General features: G+C 39.3%; 1 protein-coding gene across 1 annotated transcript in view; it reads right to left on the bottom strand.

Annotated features, from left to right (window-relative positions):
* The window catches only part of LOC133559425 (AT-rich interactive domain-containing protein 5B-like), a 305977-nt gene that overhangs the window by 243290 nt on the left and 46297 nt on the right, over positions 1-16390 (bottom strand). Inside the window, exon 3 of the mRNA XM_061911167.1 lies at positions 705-939. Within this exon, the coding sequence (XP_061767151.1) occupies positions 705-939 (235 nt within the window). The remainder of the gene's footprint in view (positions 1-704; positions 940-16390) is intronic.

The raw sequence follows: 16390 nt of genomic DNA, 5'->3' as shown, positions 1-16390 counted from the left end.
GGCAACACTAAATTGGCCCTAGTGTGTGAACATGAGTGTGAATGTTGTCTGTCTATCTGTGTTGGCACTGCGATGAGGTGGCGACTTGTCCAGGGTGTACCCCGCCTTCCGCCCGATTGTAGCTGAGATAGGCGTCAGCGCCCCCCGCGACCCCAAAAGGGAATAAGCGGTAGGAAATGGATGGATGGATGGATTTTCATCAAAATACGACTTGTTTCGGTGATGTTTCCGCTGTTTTGCTTTGACTTCCTGAAATTGAAGGGAAAGTTTACATATTACCCTTTAGTCGAGTAAATCTACTATAGTTTTCGTCGACTATAATCTTATGATATTTTGTCAACTAAAACTAGACTAAAACTAAAACAATTTAAATAAATAAATTATGACTAAAACAAAATTACATTTTAGTCAAAAGATTATGACCAAAACTAAATCAAATTTTGCTGTCAAAATGAACACTGACACCAACAAAGTATCAGTGCAGTGTCGATACAGCAGGCGAGTGTGCCACACGCTCACTGAGGTGTCATTTACCCATCATCAGCTGAGGAAATCTCTGCTATACCATCACAAATAACTCAAGTCAAGACTTGCCAAAGCATCCCAAATTAATTAAAGATGATATGATTTATGGCCTAATCGCCTTCTATATTATCTTCAGTCGTGCCGTGTTGTGGACTCGTGTTTTTGAAACAGCAACTCACCGAGGCGCCCCCTCTCCCTCTGAACATCTTTGAAGTTGAGGCCGCTGGTCAGCGTGCTCTCTCTGTAGCGGTGCAACGCCTCCCGACGCCCGTTGGTGCCCAGCTCGCGCAGCACCGACCCCTTGAGCGGCTCCGCCTTCAGACCGTGGGCCCATACTGAGAAGTCCGGTACCGCCCACTTGACCAGGTCCTGGAGACGCACGATCACCTTCTCAGTCACGGCGATGACCTCGTGCTAGAATGGGCGGAAAAAAACACAAGAAATATTACAAATATCGTCTTTATGCAAGGGATGGGCCAATCGATCGGCTACCAATCAGAATCGGCCGAGTTTGATGAAAATTAGGTGATCGCTGTTGCTGATTAATGCCAATCACAAAAGCCGATCTCCTAAGGCTGGCCGATTATATGATCGCGATATATCTCAGGTCAATCATGGCGATCAGCCGAAAAACATGGGGGCAAAATCTGTGACAACAGCCAAGCAGAGTTCACCGCCGCACATAAGGTTGTAATTTGCCACAGGAGTAAATGGAATGAGCCCACCGGACTGATATTTTACCACAGAACTTTTCTCTAGGTCTTATTTTTGTCCATGTGATGTCAGATGAAACAAAAATTGAGCTGTTTGGCCACAATACCCAGCAATATGTTTGGATGAGAAAAGGTGAGGCCTTTAATCGCAGGAACACCATCCCTACTGGCAAGCATGGTGGTGGTAGTATTATGCTCCAGGCCTGTTTTGCTGCAAATGGAACTGGTGCTTTAAATTGGACAATGAAAAAGGAGGATTGCCTCCAAATTTTTTCAGGAAAACCTAAAATCATCAGCATGGAGGTGGTCAAGAGCAGTGGTCATAAATTCAACCAGAAGCTTGCCAGAAGCTTGTGGATGGCTACCAAAAGCACCTTATTGCAGTGAAACTTGCCAAGGGACATGTAACCAAATATTAACATTGCTGTATGTGAACTTTTGACCCAGCAGATTGTTTTTTGTGACCAACAAGTATGTGTTCCAATTCGAAATGATTGAAAACTCAAGACAGCCATGACATTATGTTATTTACAAGTGTATGGAAACTTTTGATCGCGACTGTATATATTATATATATATATATATATATATATATATATATATATATATATATATATACATATATATATATATATATATATATATGTATATATATATATATATATGTATATATATATATATATATATATATATATATGTATATATATATATATATATATATATATATATATATATATATATATATATATATATATATATATGTATATATATATATATATATATATATATATATATATATATATATATATATATATATATATATTAGGGATGCACCGAAATGAAAATTTGTGGCCGAAGCCGAAGAAAACTTAAACGCTTGGCCGAAGGCCGAATACCGAATAATGAATGCAGTTTTTCACAATTGTTTAAATATTGCATAAATAGCCAAGAATAAATATTTAGACATGTTTTTCAAATAAAGTAATTTTTTTATTGAATATTGACATTTTTTTAATATTCCAGTAGCCTTTGCTTTTCAAAAAAAGCACAAAGTTTTTCATTTATATTAGGCCTTCAAACAAAACATGCATTCCAAAAAAAAATAAAGTGCATTAAAGTGGATAACCCACAACAAATGAATTATTGTCCTTTTGGCAAAAGTCTGCTTAGCCACAGTAGATATGCTAATAATGTAAACAGAAGGCTCAAGTAAATCTCAATTAAGTGTGTGCTTGTAACCTCATACAGGTAGCCTACACAGCAGGCTAATAATGTAAACAGAGGCCCCACTAAATCTCAATAAGTGTGTGCTTGTAACCTCATACACTTATACAGGTACACAACATATCCCAACGTCACCGCACGTTGGTTGATTGCGTCATTGCGTCCAAAAATTGTGTCACACGCCACTATTCGGCCTTGTTCTTAACTCATTCCACCGAAGGCCGAATGTGGCTTTTTTTGCCATATTCGGCCGAATATATTCGGTTACCGATTACTCGGTGCATCCCTAATATATATATATATATATTAGGGGTGGGCAAATTAATGCGTTAATTACGAGTTAACTCATCAATCTATTAACGCCGACAATTATTTTATCGCACATTTGCGTATGTTGTTTACATGCTTTTATTTTGTTAACGCCTTTTCTTAACAAGATGGCGTCGCCCGGCGTCGAGGGGCTCTTGGTAAAGATGGAACATTTGGCAAAAATACCGGACAATTCTGCAAATTTCATGGCTGGCTTACAGCGTGGTCACTCCGGGATCACTTACGACCGCCAGACAATTCTGGATGTGGATAGATCGGGCCGTTTTGGACTGAATGACGCGTGCTTGCTAGACCTGCTAGCTAGCATGGGAATACTTTGCCGGCTACATCCAGCGGCCTGTGAAGCAGCGGAGTATTTGTGTTGTCTGTCTATTTATCAATAATGCAGACGAGGAGTGTTGGCTGAGTTCTTAACGTTTGCTTTCAGAGCGTGCATATCACAACATACAAGATGCCGTCATGGCGACACAACCTATACCAGGCTACTGCGCATGCTCGTCACTCCTGTTGCAAGCTGGGTAGGGTAGTTCTTTTTTTCCCGGGCGCATAACAATCACAATATAGTACCATGTATATGATGCGTTCAGTTTATCAAAGCACTAAGCAAAATTCCCATCATAACAATTCCTAGATATGGTCATAATTATTTTAAGTGCACTACGCAGAATAAACACAACATTATTAATATTGCTACTACGGATAATTTGATCAAATATTCCCTAAAACAGCCCACTACCTATAATTTAGTTTTTTTAAACATAAGATCCCTGATCAAAAAAATGTTTCTGCTGTTACCTCAGAAATTGCCTGTTCAGATGTTATGATTGTGGCTCAGAGATTTGTATGTAGATTATATTTATTTTCCATAACAAACAGGATAACTTAAATACCCTGGCAGTGGCAATAAGCTTAAATGTTTGTATTTACATTTTTTGAGTTGATTTTCAAAAAATATTCTATTTAACTGCTACTGTTTAACAGGGACTGATTTAAATTGTGTTTGAACAACAAATGTTTTGGCGCTTTTGTTCATGTGGGAGAATATTCCAATAAAGGTGCATTACACACTACTTTTGAATTCATTATTGGGCTTTGCGTATACAATGCAGTTAATCGCAATTAATCGGAGAAATAGTGCGATTAACTTCGATTAAAAATTTTAATCGTTGCCCAGCCCTAATATATATATATATATACATATAAATATTTCTATATATACATATATAAATATATATATATTGTGTATATATATATATATTGTGTATATATATATATATATATATATATATATATATTTATATATTATATATTAGGGGTGTGACGGTACGTGTATTTGTATTGAACCGTTTCGGTACGGGGATTTCGGTTCGGCACACGGGCGTACCGAACGAGTTTGTAAGCCAAAGTGTTCACAAGCTGCTCTGCTTTCTGCCTCTGTCTCAGCAGAAAGCATTGTCCCGCCCACACAACCATCTGATTGGTTACATACAAAGGCAATCAGCAGTGCGTATTCAAAGCGATGTAGTCAATGCTTCAGCGTCGAGCAGATATTCGTTTAGCAGGGGAGCAGCGGACAGGGTACTCTCCCCAAATTATAAAAAACACTTCCCAGTCACAACTATTACAAACATCACAATGTTGACATTCTAGAAACTTAAACTGCAGCTCAACTAGCTCGCAGTATAGGCTTGAGGTGAGGGCTGATTAGCTTTTAGCGTAACGTTAGTTCATTTTGCTGTGTGTGTGTGTGTGTGTGTGTGTGTGTGTGTGTGCGTGTTGGGGCAGCAAAGCCCTGTCTGTTATTTCATTGAACTCCTTCAGTCTCTCCTATTGCTATTGTACTATTTTTTCGGCAATAGTTACATTAATCATTAGTAATGTAGCAGCCTAGTTTTTAATGGCAGGGTCCCTGCTATAACATGTTGACAAAAATATAACATTTACATAATAAAAGTCAACTAAAAGCTTCCCAAATACTGTAATAAATTAAGCATGGTGAGTTGACTTGAAACTGTTTAATGTTGCACTTTGTATATGTAGAAGAAAGGTTTTTTTCATTGTATTTAATCAAAGCAACAACTTGAGGCAGTTTAATGTGGATTAACGTGGGCAGAATTATTACAGTGTTCCCAATGTTAAAAGGATAAAGCCATTGTTTACAAAACTGGTAAATAACCAAAAGATTTATATTTTGTTGTTTTCTTACTGTACCAAAAATGAACCGAACCGTGACCTCTAAACCGAGGTACGTACCGAACCGAAATTTTTGTGTACTGTTACACCCCTAATATATATATATAAAAAAAAAACTTTATGTTGTATGTGACAAAGTAAATTATTATTAATTATTAGTTTACAAAATGTCCACTTTTTCTCATTATGTTCCCGATTTGTTTTCCTGTTTTTTTGGGGTTTTTTTGGACAGACATGTTAAATCATCAAAAAATACACAACTTTTAAAAAATGTTTGTATATTTTCACAAAGTATCGGATAGGATCGATATACCCAACCTGATTTAACTTGAAATCAGATCAAAAGAAAAATCCGTGGTGTGGCACATCAGCATCCTCCTAAGATAATCATCCAATGCCACAACATTAGGTACACCTGCACCATCTGCAGAATTCCGCCGTGACAAAGACAATATTGTTTAAAGATTCAACAACATGTTTATTACTATGCCTGGAAATGACCATGCTGTATAATTGCATTGCATCATAATTTTTTCGATATTTTGGCAGTGCTGTACGGTACGACACATTTATTTGCAAATGCGCTTAAAATGGACCGTGCAACTTAAAAAAACAAAAAAACTCTTGCACATGATGTTATATATTGTATATATTATATAATAATATAATAATAATATAGTATATCAGCATACATTATATACTGTGTATATAATATGTAAATCTTACATATATGTTATATTTTACATTGCGCTATGGTACATTTTTAGGCTAATTTATGCCTTTTGTTTTCGCCCTCTTTTTGTGCCCTTGTGTGCATTATCCTTTCCATCCTTCTCCTTTCCATCCTTTGTAACTGAGCCACTGTGTGGAACAATTTACCTTGTGGATTATTAAAGTTTGTCTCAGTCTAAGTCTAATGTGCAAAAGGTGATTTCAGCCCTTTTATCTAATTTTTCTCCTAAAAATTAATCCCTCCAATTTTAAAAAAGCTAGAGTAAAATTTTCACATATTTGTATAGCAAGTTTGAAATAAATTTAAACCATAACCAAATGATCGATCACTGGCGCTGAGACCTGTGTATATTCACCCCCAACTCACCCCACCTGCACCATGCACAGAAGGGAGCGGGGGGTGCTCCTTCTAGCTCACACACTAGATCCAACACAGATGAAACTAGATCTTAGTTGAAGGAACTGGTCAATAAAAGATTTTTTTTTTCCACCACCACTTGACACCAACTGCCTTGGGCGCTCGTAACTACAAGGGTTCCGAGGGAATATTGGATAACAAATCAGTGATTGACGTGACAAACTTGCCATCCAAACAATACCCCGTTTGTTGACAAGAACACACAACCATGGAAGCACATTCAATCTATTTATTAGGGAGCGGTAACACAAACCAGTGAAAGTTTCAAAACAGCTGCCGTCAAAGCCGACAAACTGCCGCTGCTAGCTTGCTAAGCTAACAAAAACAGCTTTAAGTCGGACTAATGACGTCACACGTTACTAAGCAACAGGCACCGCCTTTTAAAAGGCACTCGCACACACTGAGACTAACTGCAATATGACAGATATTTGAAGTTTATTTTTTAAGTAACAAAATAATTTATTTCTTTAGTAATTAATTAACATTTATTAAATAGTAATTCTGTTAGTAATTCAATTACATTTTGGTAAAGTAACAAGTAGGTAGTTGGCAGGTTGGTGTTCCTGGCTAATATCTTTGTGTATTTGTCCTATAATAATGTTTATTGTTAAAGGTCAATTATTTTCATGTTGCTGCTGACGTTTAAACATGTCCTCTTTAACCAGGGCACTTTATCCCATCCATCCATTTTCTACTGCTTATTCCCTTTTGGGGTCGCATGGGGGCGCTGGCGCCTATCTCAGCTACAATCGGGCGGAAGGCGGGTACACCCTGGACAAGTCGCCACCTCATCGCAGGGCCAACACAGGTAGACAGACAACATTCACACTCACATTCACACACTAGGGCCAATTTAGTGTTGCCAATCAACCTATCCCCAGGTGCATGTCTTTGGAAGTGGGAGGAAGTCGAGTACCCGGAGGGAACCCACGCATTCACGGGGAGAACATGGAAACTCCACACAGAAAGATCCTGAGCCTGGGATTGAACTCAGGACTGCAGGACCTTCGTATTGTGAGGCAGACGCACTAACCCCTCTGCCACCATGAAGATGATGGTATTTTGAGAGGTAATCATTGAAGTCAGACATCACTGAAGGCCTAGGTGTGAAACGCACGGCCCGCCACTGCATAAACCAGGGGTCTCAAACTCACTTTACCTGGGGGCCACTAGATGCAGAATCTGGGTGAGGCTGGGCCGCAAGACAAGATTTCCTAAAAAAAATTTTGCATACTCCTCAGCATGGAATATATTTGTATTTAGCCGACGCACGGAGAATAATGTTATTTCCGCAATGTGTTTCGTTCCGATTTCCCTCCCTACAGCAACACGGTGGACGAGCGCAAAAAAAGTGACGGCTCCCGGAGTGTTATCCGGTTTCATATAGAAATATATGTAGTGTTCATCGTGTGTGCAAATTAAACAGGTTATCGGGGACTGTTACTACTAACGGACAGGTGTTACAGTGTGCCTGCAGCCGGGAACGTAAGAAAACCCTCGTCTGCATGGCAACATCTCTGTCGCTTCCAATCACTTGCCGCTTTTCCACTAATGCAGGGGTAGGCAACCCAGAACGTTGAAAGAGCCATTTTGGACCCAAATAACACAACACTGTCAAGCGCCATTCATGTAAAACTCGCGGGCCGCACTAACATTAAACTTTCATATTAAGCTGGGGCCGCACAATAACGTCTCGCGGGCCGCGTGTCTGAGACCCCTGGCATAAACAGTGGGATTTCTAACAATGAGGAAGGTTTGAGTCTTGTTTGTCCGCCTACAGAAAACATATTCAAATAAAAAATATTTTTTTTTCTTTATCTTTCTTTTATTTTCACACATCTCTGAAAGAACTCCAGAGATCCAGTAGGGTGGCGCTAAAGAGCCGCCGGTTCCTGACCCCCGATTTAGTCGCACCGATGCGACTGGTGAAAAAAGCTAAGCGTACAGCACTGTTTGACATTCTCCACTTTAACGATGCTTAGTCCTTTTTAAAAATTCAACAATTTCATTATGTTTACAGCGTCCGAGCATTTTGTCCCGGTTGTGTTCGGCATGTAAACGTCATGTTATGCTGCTGGAATGACTATAAATGAATATTTGGTTCGATAGGGCGGCAAACTAGCTCTCAGTGCGCTCGTACGTCACTTCAGAGCACAACAATAATTGCTGTTTTAATTTTCATCCAACTCTAAGCTTAAAAGATCAGTTATTGTCGTAACAGAGTAGCCAACGTTAAGGCCGTGTAGGTGAGTGGAAGAACTGTGATTCATTGTGCCGGCGAAGCCACCGATAAACAGCAGGATGCTACGAGCCAACGGTGTTGCAGACGGGCGTAATAAATAAATGCATAAAGTGACACAATGGAGGGAAATATCGTCGTAAATCTCAAGCGGCGATAGAGAGGGTGAGGACGAATAAAACTTGTGCCACTTTTGTGTACGACTTAATACGATTTGCGCCCCACAGATTCCATCTTGTTATGTAGCTCAGTGTTTTTCAACCTTTTTTGAGGCAAGGCACATTTTTTGCGTTGAAAAAATACAGAGGCACACCACTAGGAGAGGTCATTAAAAAACGAAACTCAGTTGACAGTAAAAAGTTGTTCTCATAGACACTGTCACCGACGTCCCTCTGGGGTGAGTTTTTCCTTGCCCTTATGTGGGGCCTACTGAGGATGTCGTTGTAGTTTGTGCAGCAGAAAAAACCAAAAGTAATGAAACAAAAATGAATATTATCAACAACAGTATCAATATTAATTATAATTTCAGCATAGTAGTGATTAAAAATCCCTCACTGACATTATCATTAGACATTTATAAAAATAATAAATAAGAACAATAGTGTCACAGTGGCTTACACTTGTATCGCATCTCATAAGCTTGACAACACACTGTGTCCAATGTTTTCACAAAGATAAAATAAGTCATATTTTTGGTTCGTTTAATAGTTAAAACAAATTTACATTATTGCAATCAGTTGATAAAACATTGTCCTTTACAATTATAAAAGCTTTTTAAAAAAAAAAAAAAAAATACTACTCTGCTAGCATGTCAGCAGACTGGGGTAGATCCTGCTGAAATCCTACGTATTGAATGAATACAGAATCGTTTTGAATCGGAAAAATATCGTTTTTGAATCGAGAATCGAATCGAATCGAAAAAAAATCGATATATTATCGAATCGTGACCCCAAGAATCAATATTGAATCGAATCGTGGGACACCTAAAGATTCACAGCCCTAGTAATAACCAGGTTACTTTTATTAGTAACGAGTAATCTAATTACTTTTATGTCCGTTACAAAACCGTTGCAACATGGAACGCTACTTTTGATGTGGATTTAATTCAACAAGACAGCGTCATAAGTGCAGCAAGTTCAGTGCAGGGAATATCTTTGAAAGCAAAAAGTAGCCCCGCAGTTAAGTGAACTTTTGATATCAAATAGGAAGAGGCGCCATCAACGTGACACAGCAGACAGCAACATACGCAGATGTACATAATGGGAAAAATGAGGAACAAATGAATGACCATCCAAATAATACACCATTTGTTGACGAGAAGATATGACAGCCATCGAAGCACTTTCAGTCTCTTTGTTAACCAGAGGTAACACAACAGAGCCGACAAACTGCTACAGCTAACAAACACAGCTCTGTCGAAACCCACGGTGATGTCACACGTCACCAGGCAACAGGCCCCGCCTTTTAAAAAGCACACAGACATGCACACCGTGCTGTCATATGAAATGTCTCTCAACTGCAAATACCATATATTTGAAGTTTTCTTTTTTTAACTCACGTATTAATTACTTTCCCGAGTAATTAATTACACATATTAAATTCCGTTTAATCACTTTTTTGGTAAAGTAATGAGTAAATATAGTTAATCATTTTTTTAAGTAGTTTTCGGAAAACTACGCAACTACGCAACTCGCCTCCTTTGTGATTTTTTTTTTTTTGTCCTATCTAGCTTCTCAGGCAAATCATATAGTTGATGTAGATGCCCATATCGGCTGTTCAGATTTACTCTACAAAAGAAAAGTGTAGGATACTTCTCTTGTTGCCTTATTTGAATTTGACTTTATTAAATGTATTTATTTTATCATTTGGTGCAGCTGGGCAGGAGGGGATAGAAAGAGAAAAAAAGGAAGACAGAGGGGGAAATTGTGGGGATAAGAGGAGGATTAGACAGACCGACAAAAACAACAACAGCAAACACAACAATAACAACAATAGAACAACACCGGCACATACGATATGTACAAATATGATCGTAAAAGTGATAGCAAAGAAGCAGTTAGTGAAACAGATGCGTGACATAACAGGGGAAAGCTAATTGGTAGTGAGGGTGACAAAACAAACCAGGGTGCGCAAAAACAGGAACTAATGGAGTCAAAAACAAAACAGAACATTACTAAACAGAACATGATTACAAAAACATGACAATACATTCTTTAATGCCATAGTGTGGTCAAATGTTGTGTGCTTTAATGTCATAATGTGGTCAAATTTTTGTGTGGTTTTTATTTTATTTTATACATAAGCAATGATGTAATTGGTTATTTTGTCTAAAGACCGCTCTTGTTCAGAAGGGACACAGTTTGATGGTAACATGACCGTCCGATTGGGTCTGACTAGAAGAAAATGGGCATTTAAAGTGACCAATCACAAAGAAGAGTTCAATACCCGCCCCTAGGTGCCAGAGGGGTGGGACGCAGCACGTAGAGTGAAATAAGGAAACACAGCGCATAATGTAAACATGAACGCAGAGTCTGCGGCAGCGCAAGTACAGTCCGTGCGAGTGCAAACAGATACTGCACGAGTGCAACGAGAACTCGCGGGAGTGCAAACAGATTCAATGCGAGCGCAAACAGACTCTGAGGGAGCGCAAACAAAGTCGGCGTGAGCGCAAACAAAGTGCACCGGTGTGTAAACAGATTCCAAACAAGTGCAAAGAGAGTCTGTACAAGCGCAAAACCAGTCTCTGCATGCGGATTCCGCCTGAGTATTAACTACCTGCGCAATCAAAGCCAGCGAGAGTGCAAACAAAGCCTGCGCAAGTGCAAAAAAAGCCTGCATGAGTGCAATAAGAGTCTAAGTGAGTGCAAAAGATTCTGCGCGAGTGCAAAAAAGCCTCTGTGAGTATAAAATAAGCCTGTGTGAGTTCAAAAAGAGTCTACGTGAGGGCAAAAAGAGTCTCCGCGAGCACAAACAGATGCGAGTGCAAAGAAAGTCAACGAAAGTGCAAAGAAAGTCAACGAAAGTGCAAACAAACATGCGCGCATGCAAACAGGGGTCATACGTACGCAGTGCTTTTTATGCGCGCAGATTTTGGCATTATTCTAGGTAGAGCTAAATAATAAACAGTCTGTGCAAGTGCAAAAAAGCCTGCACGCACGAAGATAGAATACTATTAACTGCAACATAAAAGTGTGCTTTTTCTATTTTTAAACAAAGAAAACAACAAAGAAAACAGTCTGAAGTTATATTTATTTTTAAGTTATCATGCCATGATTTTACCAGTCCGGCCTACTTGAGAAAAATAATTAAATTACATTAATAACATTTATTACATTTTATGAGTCATGGCTAATTATGCAAACTTAAGCATTTATAGCAGGGGTCTCGAACTCAATTCACCTGGGGCCACTGGATACAGAAAATAAAATAAAATAAAATATTGTCGCGTCCCGGAAGAGTTAGTGCTGCAAGGGATCCTGGGTATTTGTTCTGTTGTGTTCATGTTGTGTTACGGTGCCGATTTGTGTTTGTTTGATGTTGGTTCACAGTGTGGCGCATATTTGTAACAGTGTTAAGGTTGTTTATACGGCCACCCTCAGTGTGACCTATACGGCTGTTGACCAAGTATGCCTTGCATTCACTTGTGTGTGTGAAAAAACGTAGATATTATGTGACTGGGCTGGCACGCACAGGCAGTGCCTTTAAGGTTTATTGGTGCTCTGTACTCCTCCCTACGTCGGTGCACCACTCCATACAGCAGCGTTTTAAAAAGTTATAATTTTACGTTTTGAAACTGATTCCGATAATTTCCGATATTACATTCTAAAGCATTTATAGGCCGATAATATCGGCAGTCCGATATTATCGGACATCTCTACAAATAACAGTTTCAATTGGTCGAGATTATCGGGGACTGTTATTACTGACGGACAGGTGTTGCGGTGTGACTGCAGCTGGGCATGTAAGAAAACCCTTGTCTCCATGGCAACATCTCTATCGCTTCCACTCATTTACCGCTTTTCCACTAAGGCAGGGGTAGGAAACCCAGAACGTTGAAAGAGCCATTTTGGAGCCAAATAACACAACGCTGTCAAGCGCCATTCATATAAAATTTGCGGGCCGCACTAACATAAGACTTTCATATTAAGGTGGGGGCCGCAAAACAAGGTCTCAAGGGCCGCGTGTCTGAGACCCCTGATTTATAGGGCTCAGTACCATTCACATTTTAACTGAAAATCTGTATCAATTCCACCTATTTGACTGGCGAACATTATCACATCATTTATTTAGAAAAGATAAATAACAAATGAGGATAGAATACTATTGACTGCAAATAAAACAAAGAAAACAAACTGAAGTGATATTTATTTTTAAGTGATCATGCCATGATTTTTCCCACTTGGGAATAGATTTTCCTCCATGCAGCCCCTAAACTAAAATGAGTTTGACACCCCTGGTCTAATGGATGCAATAAAACGCAATTAAGCATATGAAGTCAGACTTGTTTCCACTCTACTGCCACTTTAAACTTAATCAAAGCAATGTATTTGTCTGGCTTGCCCCTGACAGTTTGTCTATGTTTTAGTTTTTTCCTCTGCATTTGTCTGTTTCCTGTGTTTAGTATTTCCTGTCTTTTAGTTCCTTTCAAATGCTCTTAATATGTCAGCTTCCTGTCTTATTCCCTGAGTGCTGTGTTCCTCCTCAATGTGTTTAGTATTTCTGTCCTTAGTTCCTGTCTAGTGCTCTTATTTTGTCAGCTTCCTGTCTTGTTCCCTGAGTGTTGTGTTCCCCTTCAGCTGCGGCTGATTGGCATCTGGCCACACCTCTTGCCAATCAGCCGGCTCCTATTTGTACCTCCTTTGTCTTGTGTCAGTTGCTGGATCATTGTATTGTCATTTGTATTGTCGTTGCCTCATGTCACTCTTGTGTCTTTGCTACCTGTCGTGTCTGGCATCATTTCAGCTATTACCTGTCATGCTACATCTTGTCCTGGTCGTCGTAGCGGTAAGCTGTTTTTGTTAGCCATAGCTATTTCCAGTTTTTCTGTTTGTTATCCTCTTCTAGCTCCCAGTGCTAGCTCTCTTAGTTTGTTATTCCGCCCACGTGCATGCTTTTTGTTTGTTCTAGTTCTATTATTTAAATGAAATCATGTTTTCCCGTTCAATGCCTGCCTCCTTCTCTGCATCATGGGGTTCATCAACAAATAACTCTGACAGAAAAATCACAAAATAACTCTGACAGTATTAACCCGCATCATCAAATTAACATTCAACAGGAGCTTTATCACAAATGTTTCCCATACAAAAGTGATAATGCGATCATGTGCAGGAAACAACCACCCCGTTTCCTCTTCTCTCCACGTCTACTTGTGTCTATCTGCAGATTTATTTCCCTTCACCGTGAAATGTCACATTTGCAGCGTGGGTTTCAGCTGCGTTTCTGCGAAAGCAAAGCACACGCAGGAAAAACAAACTTCCCAGTTTCTCCCCGAGTGCTCTGTCCAAACAATTATCCATATTAAGCTGCGAGAGTGCCGCCATATCAAATCCCAGCCAGTTTGAGGACGGTATTTCCTTATAAAGGAAAAAAAATAAATAAATAAAAAAGGCCCGCGAGGGACGGCTTGATATAGCCGTGCCTCGCTCGCTGGCTAAGTAAAAACATCAAACATGGCTTTTCGCTCGTCCTATAATGAGCTGTATTCGGCTGTCAAGTGGTGGCAGGTGGCTGCAACCAGCTTTGCGTGCGTTGGGAAACGGACCGCCGGTTGTGCTTTCTGAAGACGAAGCGGACCTGTAGAATAAAGCGAACAGTAAACAGCCCCATTGTGCTTCGCCGGCTCAAAAAAACGAGCGACATACATTTGATGCCGTCGCCTTTAAACACAAAGCGGGATAATGACACGCTGGGCTCAGTAATTAAAAAGTACAGCAGAAGCGAGAGCACGACGACCGCACCGCTACCAAGTGTCTTCTTTTTGCTTTGCATATTAATCACAACCTTGTGTTTGCAGATCTAAGTTGGGGACCTCGCTCGGCCCGAGCACTAAAAGCGCAACAGGTTAGAGTATTTCAGCAGCTGTCAACGCGCTCCCCACCAAATATACTTAGTCTATGACTGTGACCCTGAGGCTGGAAAAAACTAGTTAGTTTTTTCCAATTGCTTACACACTAAATTTTACATTTTTTAAACAGTTGACAAAAGTCTACACACAATAAACAAAACCACTGTGCAGATTTGCCTAATATTAAGCATAGACTATGCTTCACAGTTTTTGCGAAATATTACACACAATGCTTTACACTAGAGATGCGCGGTTTGCGGTCACAACCGCGGAGTCCGCGGATAAACCGCGGGTTAAGCAGGCGACATGACGAAAAAATAGATTTTAAATAGATTCGGGCGGGTGGCGGTTGAACCAATTCGGAAATATATATTGTAATAATCCCAGGAATGTAGGCTCATAAAACTTCTTCGTTTGTCTTGTCTTTATTGCACAGGATGTAATACAACCACAAAACAGCTCTCATTTCTCTAACGCTTTTCCCGGGACAACTCGAACTCTCACTTCCTGTCGATAACGTCACTTCCCTATCTCTCCCGGAAGTCCCGCCCCCCAGCCAAAGTCATTGGCTAACACCCCGTAGCCAGCCGCTACATTATACATAGTTAAATGTTATGTTGAAGAGGTTCATTTAGCTTACTGACGTGTATTCATAAATGGTTGTAGGCTAGTAGGTAAAGTGTTGTACCTGACAACTCTTGATGGTACAATCCATATAACACAGACAACGTCACGCTAACATCACGTGACACCTCGGATGAAGGCTGCAGAAGCAAGGTAGCCAAAACTTGTCAGGTACAACACTTTAACTTACTAGCCTGTATAAATCAACCATTTATGAATAGTTAAATGTTGTTACCCACATACGAAAAACGAGCAGCACTCTTTGAAACAGTATGTGGGCATTCTTTTATTTTGAAGTGTCTCGTTTGGTCTGTCGACCGATGTAAGGAAGCTACTTCCGGGTGTGGCCAACGAGGTATTTGTCATTTGTTGGTATTTTACTTGGTAAAATGTTTGATCCACATGCTGTGCATTATATTATTTTTAAGTTTGTAACATGCTTTATTTATTACAGTTTTCACGGTGAATTTGAACGGAAAGGAAGCCTTCAAATAAATCAGTTCAAGAAAGCCATTGTGTCTGTGCTATTTGGAGGGAGTTACACTTTCTAACCTCACTAATGCCTTGCATCGTCTATATTAGATATATAACAACGGGCGGGTGGCGGGCGGGTGTGGCTTTGATGAAATGTTGGTTCGGGTGGATTGCGGGTGGATAACCACTTTAGTGATGCGGTTGCGGATTATATAATCGCCTATCCGCGCATCTCTAATTTACACACACCTTCCCATCTTGCACACACACTAGGATTGTGATACACACATCTGTATCGCCAGATTTTTTTTTCAAACCTTTTAATTTGCCAGATTTTTTTTCCAAAACTTTTTATTTGTCTCAGATTGTAATTTGTACCCCGTGCATACTTGCCAACCTTGAGACCTCCAAATTCAGGAGATGGGGTGTGTGTTGAGGTGGGGGGTAGCCGGGGGTGTATATATTTTCTAGTATTTCTTATATATATATATATATATATTATATACATATACATGTATATATATATATATATATATATATATATATATACATATATATGTATATATATAAATATATATATATATGTATATATATATATATATATATATATATATATATATATATATTTATTTATATATACACATATATAGTGTAGTAACAGACACGTTCATAAAATAAGGTCAATATTTACCATTTAATCAATGCCTGGACCGTTCTGTAAACAAACGCGAGTGTGTGTTCTAATCATGGTGGCATATTTGGTAATAGACGCTGAAGACGACTATTTTTGAGCAAATGAGGATTCACAAAGTTATCCTTTATATCAATCCATCAATCAATCAATCAATGTTTAT

Source organism: Nerophis ophidion, linkage group LG09, assembly GCF_033978795.1.
Source record: "Nerophis ophidion isolate RoL-2023_Sa linkage group LG09, RoL_Noph_v1.0, whole genome shotgun sequence".
NCBI lineage: Eukaryota > Metazoa > Chordata > Actinopteri > Syngnathiformes > Syngnathidae > Nerophis > Nerophis ophidion.
The sequence above is the reverse complement of the archived record's forward strand: the minus strand, read 5'-3'. Positions and strand labels throughout refer to the sequence as shown.